Genomic DNA, 19,545 nt, shown 5'->3' with positions numbered 1-19,545 from the left:
TGTAACTTTATGCAAAAAGAAGGTAACTTTATTAGAGTTTGTCTTTGTTTGTTGTGGAGTTATCAAAAAATTTTATGAATGCTATTGCAAGAGTTTGTCTTTGTCCGTTGGTATGGATCAAACTAAAAAAACCATGATTAAAACCGAAACCAAATGGTTTGGTTATGGTTTTTAATTTTTAAAACCAATAGGTAATGGTTTGGTTTTGGTTTTAGTAGTTTAAGTTTAGTTTGATTATGGTTTTGGTTTTGGCAAAAACTAAAACCAAACCGAACCATTGCCAACCCTAGTCTCCATTGATCTATCAAATTTCCACCCTGGCCTACCGTATGGCTGCCAGGTGCAATTACTGCCACTCCTCTCACCCCGGGTTTACCCTTACCAACTCCCTTCCATACCTTTTCATCATCGGCGCAACAGTTCCCCCCTTAGTTCCCATGTTCTACTGCCTATGTTTCTTCATGATTGCTTCTACCATGATCTCTTGCAGCCTTGCACTCTCGGCTACTTCCTCCACTATCTCCAGCCTGAGCATCTTGACTATAGGTTGGAGCTCTTCATTCAAGCCACTCAAGAAGCTAGAGACAAAAATATGCTTCTGAGAGATGGGAATTCAAGGTGGCCATAATCAATCTAAACTCTTCAAAACGTGCTTGATAAGCCTGCCCACCCCTTCTTGTCGCAATTTATTGAATTCTTCTACTACATCTTTCATATTTCTGTCACCAAATCTATCACACAATTTGTCTACAAATTCCCCCCAAGGACACTCCTTTATTATGTGACCAGCCTTGGTATCATACATCCCCCGCATCATTGAGGTATGAGGCTGCCAGGGCTACCCTACGTCCCTTCGGTATATTGTACCACCGAAACATTCTTTCACATCTTCTCACCCACCATCTCGAATTACTCCCATCAAACATGGAAATCTCTAGCTTAGGCATAGGGAACCCCGGTTGATTGTGGACAACCGATCCCTCTCACCTAAGTTCCATTTCCATATCATCTTCCTCCCTCAGGGCTACCTCAATTTCAAAGGGCCCAGCATTCCCATTCATTCCTCCAACATGAGTAAGGATCGGTTCAATCCATTCTCTCGAGGGGAAATTAGGTAATAAACTTACCTAAGTTTGACGTGTAAACATTACCATGAAGCTCTGCACCTGCTCACAAATCTGATTCCCTACCTCGTTTCGAATCCCATCCAACCTCCTCTCCAAATTGCTAAGTGAGGCATCCACCTTTCGGTCAATCGCCGTGATCGATTCATGGTTGCGATTGGATCTAATCTCCAGCAATTCCACTCAAGCTTGCAGGTCGGTCATCGTCACAAGGAATTGCTGCACTTGTGAATCGAAATTCTTCATTCGAGTCCCCCTATTTCCATCTCTTCTCCTACTTACTCCTTTGGCCCGGGACAAGGATACCAATTTGTCATATCTTAAAAGATCTAACAGGGAACTCCAGAGAATTCGCGAGAATTTTGGAGAATTAGGGAGGATGGTAGAATTCGAAAGAGAGAGAGAATTAAGGAAGAATTTAGAATAAATTTGATTCAAATTTCAGCATGCTCGAATACAATCAAGCGAATCCTTTATATAGGGAGGATCTCACACTTCAATTCCCGCCAAGGGGAAGTCTTATTTACACTAGTACCCCCTTCTAGAAATAACTACCACTACCCAACTTCCTAACCGTTCATGCGACAACCCCGCCACTTGCATGTTATATTCCCCTGCCATGACTTATATCATGACAGAACCCAATGTAGATCCTTGATATAATCCCACTATAAAATCCTATCCACTAGACTTGGATAATTTAGTAATCATTACTTGTATACAAGTAATCTATTTTCTTCTCTAAGACCCTCCATAAGACTTCTCTAGGAACTATGTCATAAGAATTTTCTAGATCAATACACTAACACGAGTCAGTTTCTTTATCGCTATATCTTTCCATTAGGCACCTCAACAAATATATAGCTTCCATTGACCTACCAGCCATGAAAACAAAGTGAATTTCCCACACCTTGATTTCTCTTCTTAATCTTTGCTAATCATTCTGGTGGAAGGAGATAAGGAAGAATGAAGAGCACAGCTGTACAGATCAAGGTAAACACAAAAAAGGATGAGAAAGAATGAGGATAAATCAGTCTTTGACTATCCCGATTCTTGCTAATCTAAATCTGTAAATTAGGCAGCTAAAGTGTTGTAGTCTACTCCTATAAAATAGATGAAGAATTAGGAGATTTTTTAGCATATTTTTTAGGAGTTTTGTGTATATAAGTCTTACATATCAATGAATTATTCATGGTGGAAGAGTTTACCATTCCCCTAACCTATTCTTTCATGGTATTAGAGCCATGTCCTTGTGGCACTTGATCTTTTGTTTCCTACTGCATAGAGTCTTAAAGTCCACGATATGGCTAAAAAACAAACAGCTGGTGAGACTTCTACAACTAATCCTCCTCCAATGAAGGAGAATCAAGTTCCAATTGTTCCAACAGCCATTGAAAGCCACTCTCTTCAGATCACTCAATACAAGCTGAATGGAACCAATTTCAGATAATGGTCCCAATCAATCTTATTAGTAGTTCAAGGAAAGGAAAAATTAGGCTATCTAACCGATGCAGTGAACTTAGACTGAACACTACATCAATTAGACATAAAGAATGTCTTCTTAAATGGAGAGCTGGAGGAAGAAATTTACATGCAGACACCACCTAGATTTGAAATAGAAGACACAAGAGGAAAGGTATGCAACTTGATAAATTATTTATATGGCCTTAAGCAATCTGCTAGAGCATGGTTCATGAGTGCAGTGAACTTAGACCGAAGACTACATCAATTAGACATAAAGAATGCCTTCTTAAATGGAGAGTTGGAGGAAGAAATTTACATGTGGATACCACCAGGATTTGAAAGAGAAAACACAAGAGGAAAGGTATACAGGTTGAAAAAGTTTTTATATGGTCTTATGCAATCTCCTAGGGCATGGTTTAAGAGGTTTAGTGATACTCTAAACCAGCTTGGATACAAACAAGGCTGGCTGATCACACTCTTTTGTCACAGCCCGAGAGGGTAATCTTGTAATTGGGAACACATGGTTAGTTGGGAAGTTACACGATTGTATAGAGGTTGTGTGCAGGGGATTAGAACCAAGTACACATGGCCACTTGGTTGTTTTAGAAGATGTAAATAACTATCTCTCCTATAAATAAGAGAATACCATCGAGGATGGAGATCATGCGAGGAAATTACAACTAATATTTTCCCTCCTCTCTCTCTCTCTCTCTCTCTCTCTCTCTCACACACACACACATTCAACTTTCCTGCCTACTTCAATTCTTCTTCAATTACGAAAGAACCTACCAATCAAATCGGAAATCTGACAATTGGTATCAGAGCAAGTAGAAGATCGTTTGGATGTATTGGAATTGGGCATCAGGAACACGCAGGAGGAGATTAACCTAAGCCGGTTGGAGTATGCAGCCAATCTAGACCGAACGGTGGATCGAGCAGTAAGTGGGCTCTGAGAGGAGACTGCTAGACTAAGTCTGCAATTCAACCAACAGTTGAGTGCTGCTTTGAGCATCTTTGCTCGACAGCCTCATGCCAACCTCCCCACGGATTTTCCCCCCAGATCTTCATCGGCACCAATTTTGATGACACCAAGGGAGAGGCAGAGACCCAATAATCAAGGAGAGACAGGAGAAAGAAGGGAGACAGAGCAAGACAATTCGAACTGAGGAACTGAGGAATTGGGGGGAATCACTTCACCATACCGGGGCCACAGATGGACATTCCTTCGTTTAAGAGGGATAGACCCCAGTGGTGGATCCGGCGATGTGAAAGAGTCTTTTACCAGTATCGGGTGGCTGACAAGGAAAAGGTTAACACAGCGGCCGCTTACTTGGATGATGTAGCGAGCGCCTGGTTCCAAAATTGGAGCCAAGGGAGGACGAAATGGAGAAGACAGCGGCCGCTTATCGGGTGGGTGAGTTCGTTAATGGCCTCTACAACAGGTTCGGAGAGAAGACAAGGACTGATGTCATTGAGGAATTCAATAAGTTGAAACAAAGGGGAACAATGGAGGTGTATCAGGTGAGTTTCGAAGAGCTAAGGTCCTTATTATCCCTTGCACACCCCTCAATGGATGAAAGCTATTTTGTGTCCAACTTCAGCAGTGAGCTAGATGACTTGATCCGACCAATCGTGAAGATGCTCTATTCGACGTCAGTTGGACAAGCAGCATAGCAAGCCCGCCTTCACAAACTATCATTGGAAACCTTCGCTAAGAGGCACCAGCTATCAGCCAAGGGCAATAGAGAGGAGACTTCCTACAATGGGATGAATAAAGGAAATAGCCAACCCTGGCCAAGGAGTGGGTTAACCGGAAGAAATCCACCGGGCCCAACCCCAGCGAAGGCTTTGCCTATAGAACAAAAGAGGCAATTGGGGCTTTGCTTCAAGTGTAGAGAGAAGTATGGCCCAGGGCATCAATGTAAGAGGTTGTTGTTGACAATGGAGGGCCAGGGAGAAGAAGAAGAGGAAGAAGCAAATGAGGAAGAACAAAAGGAACCTGTAGAGGGCGAAGAGGGTGGTGAATTATCCATGTTGCATTGCAAGGCCAGGCCTCAAGTAAGGTGCTCAAGGTGAAAGGGATAGCGGGAAAGAGGACATTGGTAGTCCTCATTAACAATGGCAACGCCCATAGTTTCCTTGATGAGGAAACAACCACTCTTCTGCAATGCAACTTACAAGAGACGGCCCCACTATCGATATTGATAGCTAATGGGAGTCAGAGAGCAAGTCAATTTAAGTGGATTGGGTTCAAATGGACGATGAATGGGCACGAGTTTTCTGTTGATCTACAAATCTTAAGGTTGGGGGGATGCCACATTGTGCTAGGGGCCGATTGGAAGCAAACTGTAAGTCCCCTCATATTTGACTTCAATAAGGTGACCCTGGTAGGGTGCCAAGGAGCAAGGGAATGCAAGGTGACAATAGGAAATGGATTGCAAAGATTATCGGAGCAGGGAGGCACATTAATAAGGTAGCTACACTCCCTATATGCCCGAGAAATGGAGGTGGAGGAAGAGGAGGAATATGCAACAGGAAGACAAAAGAAGTGGTGGATAGAACATGGCCAAGTCTTTATCAACAACAACTACTCAGGTACACCCTAATGGCCCGATTCACACATTGTTAATGGAGTTTGGGAATTTATTTGCCAAACTTCCCCTTCCTAGATTCCTTGACCATTCCATCCTTCTCAAACCAAACAATGAACCCATCAACCACAAGGTCTATGATATTCCCCTGTCCAAAAATAGAGAAACTGATCAAGGAAATGTTGTCTAAATCCTTGATCCAACCAAGCCAGAGACCATTTGCATCCTCGGTTCTCTTAGTAAAGAAAAAGGATGGGTCATGGAGGTTCTAAGTGGATTACCAGTAGCTCAACTCCATAACCATCAAAATAAGTTTTCCATTCCCATCATTGAAGATCTCCTAGACGAGCTATCTAGGGCCTCTGTCTCCAAGATGGACCTCACTTCAGGATACCACTAAATTAGAATGAACCCTGAAGATTACCCTAAAACAACTTTACAAACCCACCAAGGACACTATGAGTTTTAGGTCATGCCCTTTGGCCTCACAAACGCACCTGCAACCTTCCAACCACTCATGAATTAGATCTTTGCTCCCCACCTCTAAAAATTTGTGTTGGTCCTCTTCGATGACATTCTAGTCTACAATCCTAACCTAGACCAGTGCCTAATCCATCTGAGGAAGGCCTTTGAAATCCTCAAACACCATCAACTCTATGTGAAAAGGTTCGAGTTTACTTTCGCAGAGACTAGAGTGGAATACCTTAGCCATATCATATCCAACCAGGGGGTAAGTATTGACCCTCAAAAGATTGCAACTATGACGCAATGGCCCAAACCTAAGACCCTGAAGGAGTTTAAGGGGTTCCTAGGACTCACGGGCTACTATCGAAGGTTTATAAAAGAGTATGGTCTGATTAGTAAGCCCTTCACCGGCCTGCTCAAAAAGAACAACTTCCAGTGCGGAGTAGAGATTGAGGATGCTTTTGCGTCCCTTAAGGAGGCCATGACCCAAGCCCCCATCCTAGCATTACTGGACTTCTCTAAGGAATTCGTCTTGGAGACAGATGCCTGTGACACAGGGTTAGGGGCAGTCTTAATTCAAGAGGGCAGGCCAATAGCTTATCTAAGTCAAGCTCTTGCCCCAAGGCATATTGGCCTAAGTATTTATGACAAATAGCTGCTGGTCGTCCTCATGGCACTAGAAAAGTGGAGGTATTACTTGGAGGGCTGACCTTTCACCATCAGGACAGACCATGAGAGCCTAAAATTTCTGTCACAGCAAAGGGCTCACAATCAACTGCAAAGGAAAGGAATCTCTAAACTCATGGGGTTTGATTATGTGATCCAATATAGAAAGGGCGAGAGAATTTGGTGGCAGCCTTGTCCAGAAAGGAAACGAAGGGGAGTGACCATGCAATTCCAGCTCTGGTACCCAATTGGGTGTAGGGCATAACCAGCAACTACGAACAGACTAATTGGATCTAGGAGGTGCTAGCTCAATTATCTGTGCAACCCCAAGAGGACTCGAGATATACTCTAAAGGGAGGACTGCTCAAATACAATGGTAGGGTGATGATTGGGGAGGATGAGCAAATGAAGAAGCAAATTTTACAATCTCTACATGATTCCCCCATTGGAGGGCATTTGGGGATGAAATGTAACCTACCACCGAGTTAGGCAGCTATTCTACTGGCCAGGGCTCAAGAAGAACGTGACAAAGTATATTCTAAGGTGCAGCACCAGCCAAAGATGTAAACATGAGCAGTGTCTTACCCGAGACTCCTCCAACCCTTAGAGATACCATCCCAAGCGTGGGAGCAGGTTACTATGTACTTCATTGAAGGGTTGCCCAAGTCAGAAGGTTTTAACACTATTCTGGTGGTGGTAGATCGAGTAACCAAGTTCGGCCATTACATTGCATTGGCACACCCCTTTACTGCTACAGAGGTGGCCAGAAAACTGATGGACCATGCATTCAAGCTACACGGGTTGCCATGATCCATGATTTCAAATAGAGACAAGGTATTTACCAGCCAATTTTGAAAAAAATTATTCCAAGAGTTGGGAATAGGACTGCATTTGTCATCTACTTACCACCCGAAAACTGATGGGCAAACTAAATAAGTAAATCAGTGCTTAGAGACATACCTAAGGTGCCTATGTTTTACCAAACCAAGGAGTTGAAACAGATGGATGGCATTGGCACAGTGGTGGTACAACAACTATCACACGGCCCACAAGAGGACTCCCTTTGAAGTCTCGTTCGAATACCCACCCCCTATCATCCCTACTATCATGAACTATAGCCCAGCCGAGACCACGGCAGATCAATATTTGCAAGCCAAACAAGAGGCCCTTCAGGTGATCAAGAGAGAGCTTACCCTAGCTCAACAAAGGATGAAACAAATGGCAGATAAGCACCGCACAAATCGAAATTTTGAGGTGGGTGAGTAGGTTTTTCTAAAGGTGAAGAGGTTTCAACAACATCTTTTCACTAAGGGTCCTATATCTAAAATCAGTCTCAAATACTATGGGCCTTTCAAGATTATTGAGAAGGTGGCTCCCGCGGCCTATAGGTTGTTGTTTCCTGATGGAGTGGAGTAGGGCTACATCAAGTGTTCCATGTCTCCCTTTTAAAGAAAGTCGTGGGCACAACAAAAGAGATCAGCCAGGAGGTACCGAAACTAATTGAAGTTCCCATAATAGAAGTGGAGCCCAAAGCAATCCTAGAAAGGAGAGTGATTTACCATGACTCACTGCCACTCACACAGGTCTTGGTCCAGTGGACACATCTGCAACCCAACACCACCACTTGGGAGTACCTTCTAGTCCTTCTCTAGAAGTATCCTAGAGTGGCCAGCCTTTTCTAATTTCTTGAGGACAATAAATACTTCAAGGGGGGAGAATAGTTGTCACAGCCTAAGAGGGTAATCTTGTAATTGGGAACACATGGTTAGTTTGGTAGTTACGATTGTATAGAGGCTGTATACAGGGGATTAGAACCATGTGCACATGGCCACTTGGCTGTTCTAGAAGATGTAAATAACTGTCTCTCCTATAAATAAGAGAATACCACCGATGATGGTGTCATGTGAGGAAATTACCACTAATCTTTTCCCTCCTTATTCTCTCTCTCTCTCTTCTTTCCCTCTCTTTTTCTTATTCGACTTTCCCACCTACTTTGGTTGTTCTTCAATTACGAAAGAACCTACAAGTCAAATCGAGGATCTAACATCTTTTTACAAAGATGGAAGCTAATGGAAGAAGGACTATCCTAATAGTCTATGCAGATGATATAATCATCACCGAAGATAACACACAAGAGATTGAGAATTTGAAACATCAACTAAGGGAGGTATTTGAAGTAAAAGAACTAGGAGAAGTAAGATATTTCTTAGGCTTGGAAGTTGCTAGAAACAAGGAGGGTATCTTCATATCACAAAGGAAGCACATCCTAGACTTGCTAAAAGAAATAGGCAAGCTCGAGTGTAAGCCTGCAAGCACTCCTCTAGAGCCCAATTGCAAAAATAAATAAGAGAGAGAAAGATATCAGGTTGATAAAGGGAGATTTCAACGCATAGTAGGGAAGCTCATTTACCTATCTCACACTAGGCCGGATATTACCTATGTTGTAAGTATTATTAACCAATACATGCACTCACCAACTAAAAGACATCTATAAGCAGCTTACCATATTCTCAGGTATCTCAAAAGAACACCTGGGAAGGGGTTATTATTCACGAAAAATCAAGATAGAAGAATTATTGGCTATGCAAATTCTGATTAGGTAGGTTATATTGATGATAGTAGATCCACATCAAGGTATTGTACCAAACTGTGGGGAAACCTAGTGACATGGAGAAGCAAGAAGCAGCAAGTGGTTGCTCAAAGTAGTGCAGAAGCTAAGTATCAAGCCATTGCTCAAGGGATTTGTGAAATAATATGGATAGAAAGGATGATGAAAGATTTATCTGACTATTTCATCTCCTAAACTTTTTACAATGACAGCAAGTCAGCCATCAGCATTGTAAACAACCCAGTACAACATGACAAGATGAAGCATGTTAAAATTGATAGACATTTTGTTAAGCAAGAGAAGGACGAAGGAGACATAAGACTCACTTATGTTCCTACTAAAGATCAAGAAGCAGATATCTTGACTAAAACAATGCAAAAACAAGATTTTGAATCACTTAGAAGCAAGCTGGAATGATTTGACATCTATTCACCAGCTTAAGGGGGAGTGTTGGAAGGAGATAAAGAAGAATGGAGGGCATGACTATGCAGATCAAGATAACCACAAAAAAGGAGAAGAAAGAATGAGGATAAATCAATCTTTGACTATCCAGATTCTTGCTAATCAAAATCTATAAAATAGGTAGCTAAAGTGTTGTAATCTACTCCTATAAAATGGGAGAAGAATTAGGAGATTTTTAAGGAGTTTTTTATATATAAGTCTTACATATCAATGAATTATTCACGGTGGAAGAGTTTACCATTCCCCTAACCTATTCTTTCACATTCCCTCTCTAAAGTTTCATATTGTGGCTCATTAGCTTGATTCCTCTATAATTTCCACAACTTTGAACATCTCCATTGCAAATAGACACTGAAGTCTACTTCCTCCACTTGACCAGCATTCTTTTTGATTTAAGGATCACATAAGATAATTTCATTAACCCAAAAAGGCCCTCTTCTCCCATATGCTTCCATATTTCTATAGGTATATTATCCAGTCCAACTATTTTACTATTACTCATCTATTTTAATGCTTGTTTTATTTCATTATAATGAATAAAATTCAAAACCATAAAAATGGTTGCTTTATTGATTTAGGAGTTCAATCAATACACTACACAACTTCAAAGCATAAAGGTACCTTTCTATACGATTTCTTAAAGCCTGAGATAGTGCAGCAGCAACCTCTTCTGAGTCACCAGGAGCCGACCAGATCCCAGAGGCAAGAACTTCCACCACAAATATAAAAGCAAATAAATCTTGTAAGTACTATCCTACACAAATTTCTGAAAAGAAAAGGCACTAATTAAAGCTGAAAGAAAGTGATCCATGAAATATTCTCAATAGATGTGAAGGTTTTGAGTTAAGGATATACAATTTTATAGTCATTTCTGTGGGTAGAGTTCTACAATCAAATATCAAGATGTTTTTAACAAATCTGCAAAGAAGAGAACCAATTTCTAGGCAACCAGAAACCCTAATTTTTAATACAATATTGAATTATGAGGGCGAAGATACCTCTTAGCCTAGATACAGCATGCTGAGCTGACTCTATAACAGATGAATTACGCCCAGGAAGGAAAAGCCAGAGCTTGATTTTCTCATCTGTGCATTTCACAGAGGCATTTAGTAGTTACAGAACTAGCAATTGCAACAGAAGTCTGAAACCACTCACTGCAATATTTACCAGGGTTGTGAAGACCCTGCGATGGATCCCAGGGTCCAACAAAAGAATTGGTCCATGTGCTAAGAAATCCTTCCTTCTGCAACTGCAGATGGGATGAAAGCACCAATAGAGTAGCAGCATCTTTCTGCTCCAGTTTTATGCTACCCACAAAAAAAGAAAAGTGCAGTTCATGCAGTGAGCTAGAATATGAATTACATAGTATTTTTCTGATGTCACATTAAAAAAGAAATGTAATAGGATTATTAGTCAAACTGCACAAAAACAAAACCTCTTATCAGGCAGAGGATTGAGATCAGACTCATGAGGCAGAAACTGAAACCACGATATCTGACTATGGCCACCCTGTAGAAACACTTAGTATAAGATGAGATAACGATGAATATGTTATAGAAATTGAGAAACAAGCATAACAAAATTAGAGTCCAACCAAAATAACAGAAAATTAGACCGTGTAAAGAGGATTAGTTGAATTTTCTTTTTCTTTTGTTGATTATCAGCTTCTCTGCATGTCATGTTTCCATGTTGTACAGGTTGGTCTCACAATTTCAACAATATGATGGAACATAATCATATCAATTATCTTCATTCACCAGTATCTCATAAAGCTTTTCCATATGAACATGGTGTTGCAATTCATCATTCCCTCGCTAGAGGGTTACATCAGAAAGAGCATCCAATGTAAAATTTTGCCACATTGTTCTTTTGCATTATTTTGTATTGCCAATGTAATTTTTAAAAGTCAATTGACACTGTAACTGGGTTGGGATAAGGTTTAGATAATGATGATCAATTCCATGCATTAGTTAAGGTGCATGGGACTATAAATTTGTCAAGGTCTTGATTCCTTGAAATTTTCAAAGTTCTTGATTACTTGAAATTTCTTTTTTCTTTTTTTGCCAAAATTTAAAATATCTCAAACTTCCCCTAGCATTAATCCCATACCCCACAGAACTCCAAGCTCACTCTCCATTTAAGTTGTTCAGGCTCCTAGAGAGCCATACTAGATGGCCTTCACTAGGAATGAACAAAGAAGAAAAAACTTAATGCTCTCAATACAGAACATGCCCACAAAATAAGAGTATTGGTGATATATGTATAAGAACAGTACAGAATCCGTTGTTCATCACCTCAAGCATTGCACTCTGTCTACAGGGATGCATGGAACCTGACAGTGTGTTAAGGAGGAGTAATTTATACACTCTCCAGTTGCGGCCAGGATAGCTGGTTACAGTAACATTCACCCCAAGGAAATGGATAGATAGTGTGAGAATTTAGAGAGAGAGAGAGTATTTGGAATTTCTCTTCTAATCAACTAAAAGAGTGTACACCTATATACACACATACCATGGCATAATCATGACATAAGCTATGACATAATAACAATTATATCTATATACAACTCAACACTCCCCCCTCAAGCTGGAGCATAAATATCATATGCACCAAGTTTGTTACAAATATATTCTACCCCAAGGACCCTTTAGAGACTTAGTGAAGACATCTGTAAGTTGATTATTAGAGTTAACAAATTCTGTAACGATAACACCTTCAACCAACTTCTCTCTAATAAAATGATAGTCGATTTCAATATGTTTGGTCCGTTCATGGAACACTAGATTGGAAGCAATGCGCAAGGCAGCCTAATTATCACAAACAAGCTTCATAGGGGCCACGTCACAAAACTTAACTTCCTGCAGAAGTTGCTTAAGCCAAACAAGTTCACAAGTTGCATTAGTCATATCCAAATACTCTGCCTCTGCACTAGATCTAGCTACTACATTTTGTTTCTTACTTTTCCAAGAAACTAGATTTCTTCCCACAAGAACACAATACCCAGAGGTTGACCTACGATCAGAAAGTGATCATGCCCAATCTGCATTTGCATAACAACAAATATATGTGTGTCCCTTATCCTCATAGAGTAGCCCTTTACCTGGTACTCTTTTGATGAATCTTAAAATCCGAATAACAGCATCCCAATGAGAATCACATGGAGAACTGAGAGACTAACTAACTACACTCACAGTAAAAGCAATGTCAAGACGAGTGACTGTGAGATAATTCAACTTGCTTATCAATCTTCAATACCTTCTAAGATCTGAAAAGAGCTCCCCCAGTCTCAACAAGAGTTTGACATTTGGGTCCATTGGATTGTCAACCGGTTTGCAGTTCACCATACCATGTTCTTCTAAGATGTCAAGTACATACTTTCTCTGAGAAATTGAGATACCATCTCTTGATCGTGCAACCTCAATACCCAAGAAATTCCAGAGTCTGCCTAGGTCTTTGGTCTGAAAGTGCTGAGGTAGATGTTCCTTCAGCTTCTGTATGCTAACTTGATCACTCCCTGTGATAATAATGTCATCCACATAAACAACAAGGTAGATGCATAAAGAAAAGGAATGTCGATAGAAAACTGAATGATCAAATTCACTCCAGGTGAGACCAAATGCTTGAACCACAGTACTGAACCTGTCGAACCACACTGGTGGAGATTGTTTTAGACCATAAAGAGACTTCTTGAGTGAAGCTAATTATTTGATTTTCTATCGACACTCATCTTCTTTATGCATCTACCTTGTAGTTTATGCTCGTGGAAATCTAGTTCCTTTGCAGAGAGCAACAAGAAGGCTATATGGCTCAGGATCCGTGGCAAGAGGAACCACTAACAAAGAGAGTGAGTCAGGAGAATCCTGTTTTGAGGAAATGCTAGTGTCGACAACAGGTTGAGGACGACGATGATATATAAGAAGTGGTGGATCCGTGGAATGGGGACCTAATGATAGTAGTGGGGGGTCCATAGAGGAGGAGACAAGCGGGCACAAAGAGGGTAGCGGAAGAGAAGAAAAAGGAATAGGCAATACCTGGTCAAGACTATGTGAATTGGGCTGAGCAACCAAGAAGAAAGACTGTTGTTCAAAGAATGTGATATCAGCAGACATAAGATAGCAGTTCAACTCAAGAGAGCAACACTTATAGCCTTTCTGCAATCGGGAGTAGCCAAGAAAGCTACACTTAAGGGATTTGGCAGTAAGTTTATCATGTCTTGTTGAAAAAGAATGCACAAAACAAATACATCCCAATACACGAAGGGGAACAGAATAAAGTGGTTGTGAAGAGAACAAAAGAGAATGAGGAATTTTGACTTGTAACACTGAAGATTGGCATGTAGTAAGAACATCTCCCAAAAATTTGGTGGGAAGATTGGCATGTAAAAGTAGTGTTCGTGTAGTTTCAATAAGATAGCGATTTTTACGCTCAGTAACACCATTTTGTTGAGGTGTGTAAGGACATGAAGATTGGTATAAGATGCCATTAGTAGTTGTTGAGTTATATGGCTATAATCTAGGGTTAATCCTATGATAGAGCCCAAGATCCATTGTATTTGTATATATATATAGATGTATAGTCTATGAATTTAATTAAGTGATTTTATACATATTAAAAGCTAGGTTTACTTCCTAAGCTTCACATGGTATCAGAGCCAAAATACAAACCCTAGCAGCCACCATACAAACCCTAGCCGTTGTCGCCGTTGTCGCCGCCCACATCACCGACGAACACCGTCGGTCGCGTCGCCACTGAGCGTCGCAGCCTATCGTGCCACCGCCATCGCTGCCCACTACGTTTCCACCGCGTGCGCGCTACTGGTCAGCTGCAGGTCTTCACCGTCCAGCCACTGATCACGCACACCGCCGCCGCCGTTGCGTTTGCCGGCCTCCGATCTGTTGACCCCCAGAGGATCGTCGCCGTTTTCGCCGCCACACACCGCCTCTCTCGCACTATTCACGAAGACATTTTTGCTCCGATCTCTCTCACCAGTGCTCCGATCGCAACGCCGTCGTCACCATTGGACTCGCCTCCTTCAGTCCATCCCAGCCCCAATGGTTTCGTCACCATCCGCAACCGCCGGTCACCGACATTGCTCCAACGTGACTGTTCTCTATGCTGGATCATCCAGCCTTTATTTTTGGCTTATTTAATCCTTTTGTTTCAGATCTGTTGATCTTGTAAGGCTCCCTTTTATCCAACATGGCTAGTACTAGTAAATCTGGCTCCTTTTCTGGTATTTTGTCTCCCTCTCCAGCCATTGCTACTGAGAAGTTGATGGATAGTTCCAATTATATCTCTTGGTCCAAGGCGGTTGAACTATGGTTTATGGGTCAAGGCTTACGGGATCATCTAACTACCAAGGCCGAGAATGTGACCACAAACAAACCTGAGTGGCAGAGAGTTGATGCTCTGTTGTGCAGTCTCCTGTGGCAGTCAATTGATCCCTCTCTTCATCCGATCTATACTAACTATACCACGTGCTATGAATTGTGGGCTCAAGCCAAGGCGTTATACACTAATGACATTCAACGCTTGTATTCAGTAGTGTCTAATCTGCTCAATTTACGACAACAGGGTTTGACTCTTCCTTATTTTCTTGGTCGGATGGCCTCTATTAAAGCTGAATTTAACTCCTTGTTACCAGCTGGAAAGACTGTTGCAGAGGATCTAGCTCAACGGGATAAGTTCTTCATGGTGTGTACTCTTGCTGCCATTGGTCCTGAGCTTTCTCCTGTTCGTGATCAGATTCTTGCTAATCCTACTATACCTACTATGGATGAAGTGTATTCTCGTCTTCTTCGGGTTTCATCTGTTCCTACGGTGCCTCCCTCTTCTGCAGGTGATCATTCAGTCATGGCTTCACACGTTCAGAGTAGTGGCGAATAGGGAGGAGATCGTGGTAATCGGGGCAAACGCCCCAAGTGTAACTATTGTCACAAGCAATAGTGATCCGGGGTGGCGACAAGCAATGGTGGATGAGATGACTGCTTTGCATTCCAATGGTACTTGGGATTTGTTTCCTTTACCCCCAGGGAAATCTCTTGTCGGTTGTCGGTGGATCTATACTGTCAAGGTGGGTCCTGATGGGTAGGTTGATCGCCTCAAGACTTGTTTGGTTGCCAAAGAGTATACTCAGGTTTATGGCCTTGACTATGGTGACACTTCTTCTCCTGTTGCTAAGATGTCCTCTGTACGTTTGTTTCTCTCTATAGCAGCTATGCGCCACTGGCCGTTGTATCAACTGGACATTAAGAATGCCTTCTTACATGGTGAGCTTCATGATGAGATTTATATGGAGCAACCTCCTGGGTTTGTTGTTCAGGGGGAGTCTGAGCAGGTTTGTAAACTCCATCGCTCACTATATGGGCTGAAATAGTCTCCTCGAGCCTGGTTTGGTCGTTTCAGTGCTGTCATTCAAGACTTTGGTATAACTCGTAGTGAGTTTGATCATTCAATTTTTTATAAACACACATCACATGGGAGGTGTATATACTTGGTTGTCTATGTGAATGATATTGTTATTACCGGTGATGATCAGGATAGTATTATTCAGTTGAAAAAACATCTTTTCCATCATTTTCAGACTAAGGACTTCGGGTTACTTAAATACTTTCTTGGCATAGAAGTTGTTCAATCCAGTTTTGGTACTGTTATCTCTCAACGGAAGTATGTGTTAGACATTCTGGAAGAAACTGGGATGCTTGATTGTAAACTTATAAATTCTCCTATGGACCCTAATGTAAAGCTCTTACCAGGACAGGGGGAGCCTCTTGCTAATCCTAGAAGATACCGCAGGCTAGTCAGAAAACGTAATTATCTCACTATCACTCGCTCAGATATTTCTTTCTCAGTCAGTTTTTACAGTCTCCTTGAGATAATCACTGGGATGCGGTAGTCCGAATTCTCAAATATATTAAGGGAGCTCCAGGTAGAGGACTATTGTATGAAGGACAGAGGTCATAATCAAGTAGTCGAATATTCTGATGCTGATTAGGCAGGTTCTCCTTCAGATAGACGGTCTACTTCAGGATATTGTGTTCTAGTTGGAGGTAACCTAGTATCTTGGAAAAGTAAGAAGCAGGAGGTTGTTGCTAGGTCGAGTGCCGAAGCAGAATATCGTGCTATGGCCTTGGCAACGTGTGAATTTATCTGGTTAAAACAATTGCTTCAGGAGCTCAAGTTTGGAGAGATATCACAGATGAGATTAATTTGCGACAATCAAGCTGCATTACATATTGCTTCCAATCCAGTCTTTCATGAGAAGACCAAACATATCGAGATAGATTGTCACTTCATCTGAGAGAATATTTTATCTGGCTGTATTACTACAGATTTTGTCAATTCCAATGACCAGTTAGCAGATGTCTTCACTAAGTCTCTCAGGGGTCCTTGAATTGAGTATATTTGTAGCAAGCTTAGTGCATATAATATATATGCTCCAGCTTGAGGGGGATTGTTGAGTTATATGGTTATAGTCTAGGGTTAATCCTATGATAGAGCCCATGGCCCATGGCCCATTGTATTTGTATATATATATATAGATGTATAGTCTATGAATTTAATTAAGTGGTTTTATGCATATTAAAAGCTAGGTTTACTTCCTAAGCTTCACAGTAGTCATGAAAGTAGTAAATTGAGAGGAAAAGTACTCAAGGGCATTATCACTATGGAAAGCACATATAAAAATTCCAAACTGTGTTTTTATTTCAACAGTTAATGTTTGAAAGGAAAAAAATAATTCGAACCGACTCTTCATAAGAAACAACCAAGTGTAACGAGAAAAGTCATCAATAAAAGTAACGAAATATGAAAAACCTAGAGTAAAGGTGACTTGACTGGGCCCCCATACATCAGAGTGCACAACGAAAAAGAGAGCCTTAACCCTATTATGGATGCAACTAGAAAACGAACTACGAACGTGTTGACCACGCTAACATGATTCCCAATTAAAAGTGAATAATGACAACAAACTAGGAACTAATTTTTTTAGTTTGGAGAGGCTGGGATGATCGAGACGAGAATGGAAGAGGTCTAGGGAAGCCGCACTGGTGCAGACTATTGGCAAACTGGGCACAGCAAGATGATAGTGGTCCCATGACTCATGCCCGACACCAATCGTTTGCCCCATTCCCCAGTCCTGCACACAAATAGAAGTGAAGGTAAAGGTTATCGAATAGTCTAGTTCTCTAGTAAGCTAACTAAGCAAATTAAAAGGACTATGTGGGACATAAAGGACATAATTTAAAGAGAAAGCGGAGGTAGGAGAGGTTTTCCCTATTCCTTTAACTAGCATTGTGGTACCATCTGCAATAGTGATTGTTGGTAAATGTTCATAAACGGTAAGGGTAGAGAAAAGATCTTTATTACCACACATGTGATTGGTGGCACCAAAGTCCAAAATCCAAGGACCAATAGAAGGGCTTTGAGTAACACAAGCCATGGGATTACTAGGAGATTGCTAAGACGCTTGGAATTTCAAAAAAGCCTCATAGTCAGTAGCAAGTAGGGTCATTGTCAGAACGCCCAATGCTGGATTAAGGAGACTTTGTGCAATGTGAGCCGCTCGGGATGTCCAAGATGCAAGAAGGGCAGCTAGTTGACCATGTTTCCTCCAACAATTTTCCTCAAGATGACCCATTTTCTAACAAAAAGTACTATGATCATGGGCGATTATTATTACGTCCTCTATTTCCTCTTAAGTTGGGAGCCTGAGACACAAGAGCTGAAAATCCAGCTGGAGGAACAACAGTAGAGACTTTGTTTCCTCCTAAGTTGGAAGCCTGAGATACAAGAGTTGAAGATTCGGCAATAGTAGAGGAAGAGGACACACCAAGCACACCTGACATGTTCAGCAACCTTTTGGAAGAGTCCTTCATGGTAGGATTAGTGGAGCTAGTCAAGATTTGGTGCTTAATGGCGTCAAATTCTAGTTTCAATCTAGAGAGAGCAATAACCATGAAAAACTTCTCTCTTTGGGAAATCTGTTCGGTGCAAGTCGTAGTAAGAAGAAGAAGAGCATCAAATTCCTGCACGAGTGCACAAACTTGCACTAGATATGATTCCATTAATGTCTCCTGCTTGAGATTCTTGATATTGGAGACCACAGTATACAAGTATTGGATATCATTTGTATGGCACTCTTTGGCTTCCTTCCATACGTTAACACAAATTTCAAAGGGGCGGAAGAGCTACAAGATCGATGGATCAATGGACTACCTAGGATGCTGCATAACTGGGCATCAACTTGTTCCCATCTAGCTCAATTGGCTATTGGCATACTTTCAACCTTTGTGGAAAGATGATCAGCTTGGCCTTGACCTTTGAACCACATTTTGACCGAGGCTGCCCATGAGGGATAGTTGGCATACCCTATCACTTGATGGTGGTAATGTTGGTTGTCCTGAGATTAGAGACAGTAAAGGGTTGATAGGCAGCAAAGGCATTAGATGTTGAAGTGAACTCACCACGAGTAGGGGTGGCGTTACTAAGGTCAGGCATGGCAAGGGCTGCAAATTAGATCTAAAACGGGATGGAAGAAGCAGCGACAGAGGCTTGCTGAAGCACCAACGAAGATAGGCGGTGACGGGCGGCAATGGATGGCGACGAAACCATTGGGATCGAAATGGACTAAGGGAGACGAGTCAATGGTGACAGGTGTCGCGATTGGAGCACCAGAGAAGGAGATCGGAGCAAAAACATCCTGGCACAGTTTTGATGGGCGGAGGGCTAACAGCGGCAGGGCTCTGGGGGTGGGCCAATTTGAGGCCGGCGGACACAACAACAGTAGTGGCGCAAGCAATCAGTGGTCGAAAAAGAGGCTGACAGTTCAAATTTGCGGGAGATCTAAGTGGTTGCGACCAGCTCTGAGCAATGGTGTCCGGATCTAAGCAAGGCGCAGCCAGGTCTAAGCGGTGGCGACCAGATTTGAGCGAGGCATGGTCAGATTTAATCGGTGGCAATTGGATCTGGGTGATGGCGTTGGCGGGCGACAGCAACGACGGTGACAATGACGGTGACAGTAGTGGCCGGATTTGGGTGATGGCAACCTGAGACGGCACAAATCTGAGTGGATGCAACCAGATCTGGTTGGACGAGATAGTGACAGTGGAGGCCGGATCTGGGTGTTGTGGTGGCACTGAGGCAGGAGATGGCGCGACAGGTGGAA

At 41.9% G+C, this 19,545-nt stretch overlaps 1 protein-coding gene across 2 annotated transcripts in view; it reads right to left on the bottom strand.

The window, feature by feature from the left end:
* Positions 1–19,545, bottom strand: part of LOC127799962 (mediator of RNA polymerase II transcription subunit 13) — a 93,526-nt gene that overhangs the window by 65,803 nt on the left and 8,178 nt on the right. For both annotated transcript variants that reach the window (XM_052334276.1, XM_052334275.1), the window contains 4 exons: positions 10,816–10,889; positions 10,548–10,687; positions 10,379–10,465; positions 10,002–10,089 (listed from right to left, as the gene is read on the bottom strand). In XM_052334276.1, the coding sequence (XP_052190236.1) occupies positions 10,002–10,089; positions 10,379–10,465; positions 10,548–10,687; positions 10,816–10,889 (389 nt within the window). The remainder of the gene's footprint in view (positions 1–10,001; positions 10,090–10,378; positions 10,466–10,547; positions 10,688–10,815; positions 10,890–19,545) is intronic.

Source organism: Diospyros lotus, chromosome 4, assembly GCF_014633365.1.
Source record: "Diospyros lotus cultivar Yz01 chromosome 4, ASM1463336v1, whole genome shotgun sequence".
Classification (NCBI taxonomy): Eukaryota; Viridiplantae; Streptophyta; class Magnoliopsida; order Ericales; family Ebenaceae; genus Diospyros; species Diospyros lotus.
Note: the sequence above shows the minus strand (reverse complement) of the source record. Positions and strands in the feature narration are given on the sequence as shown.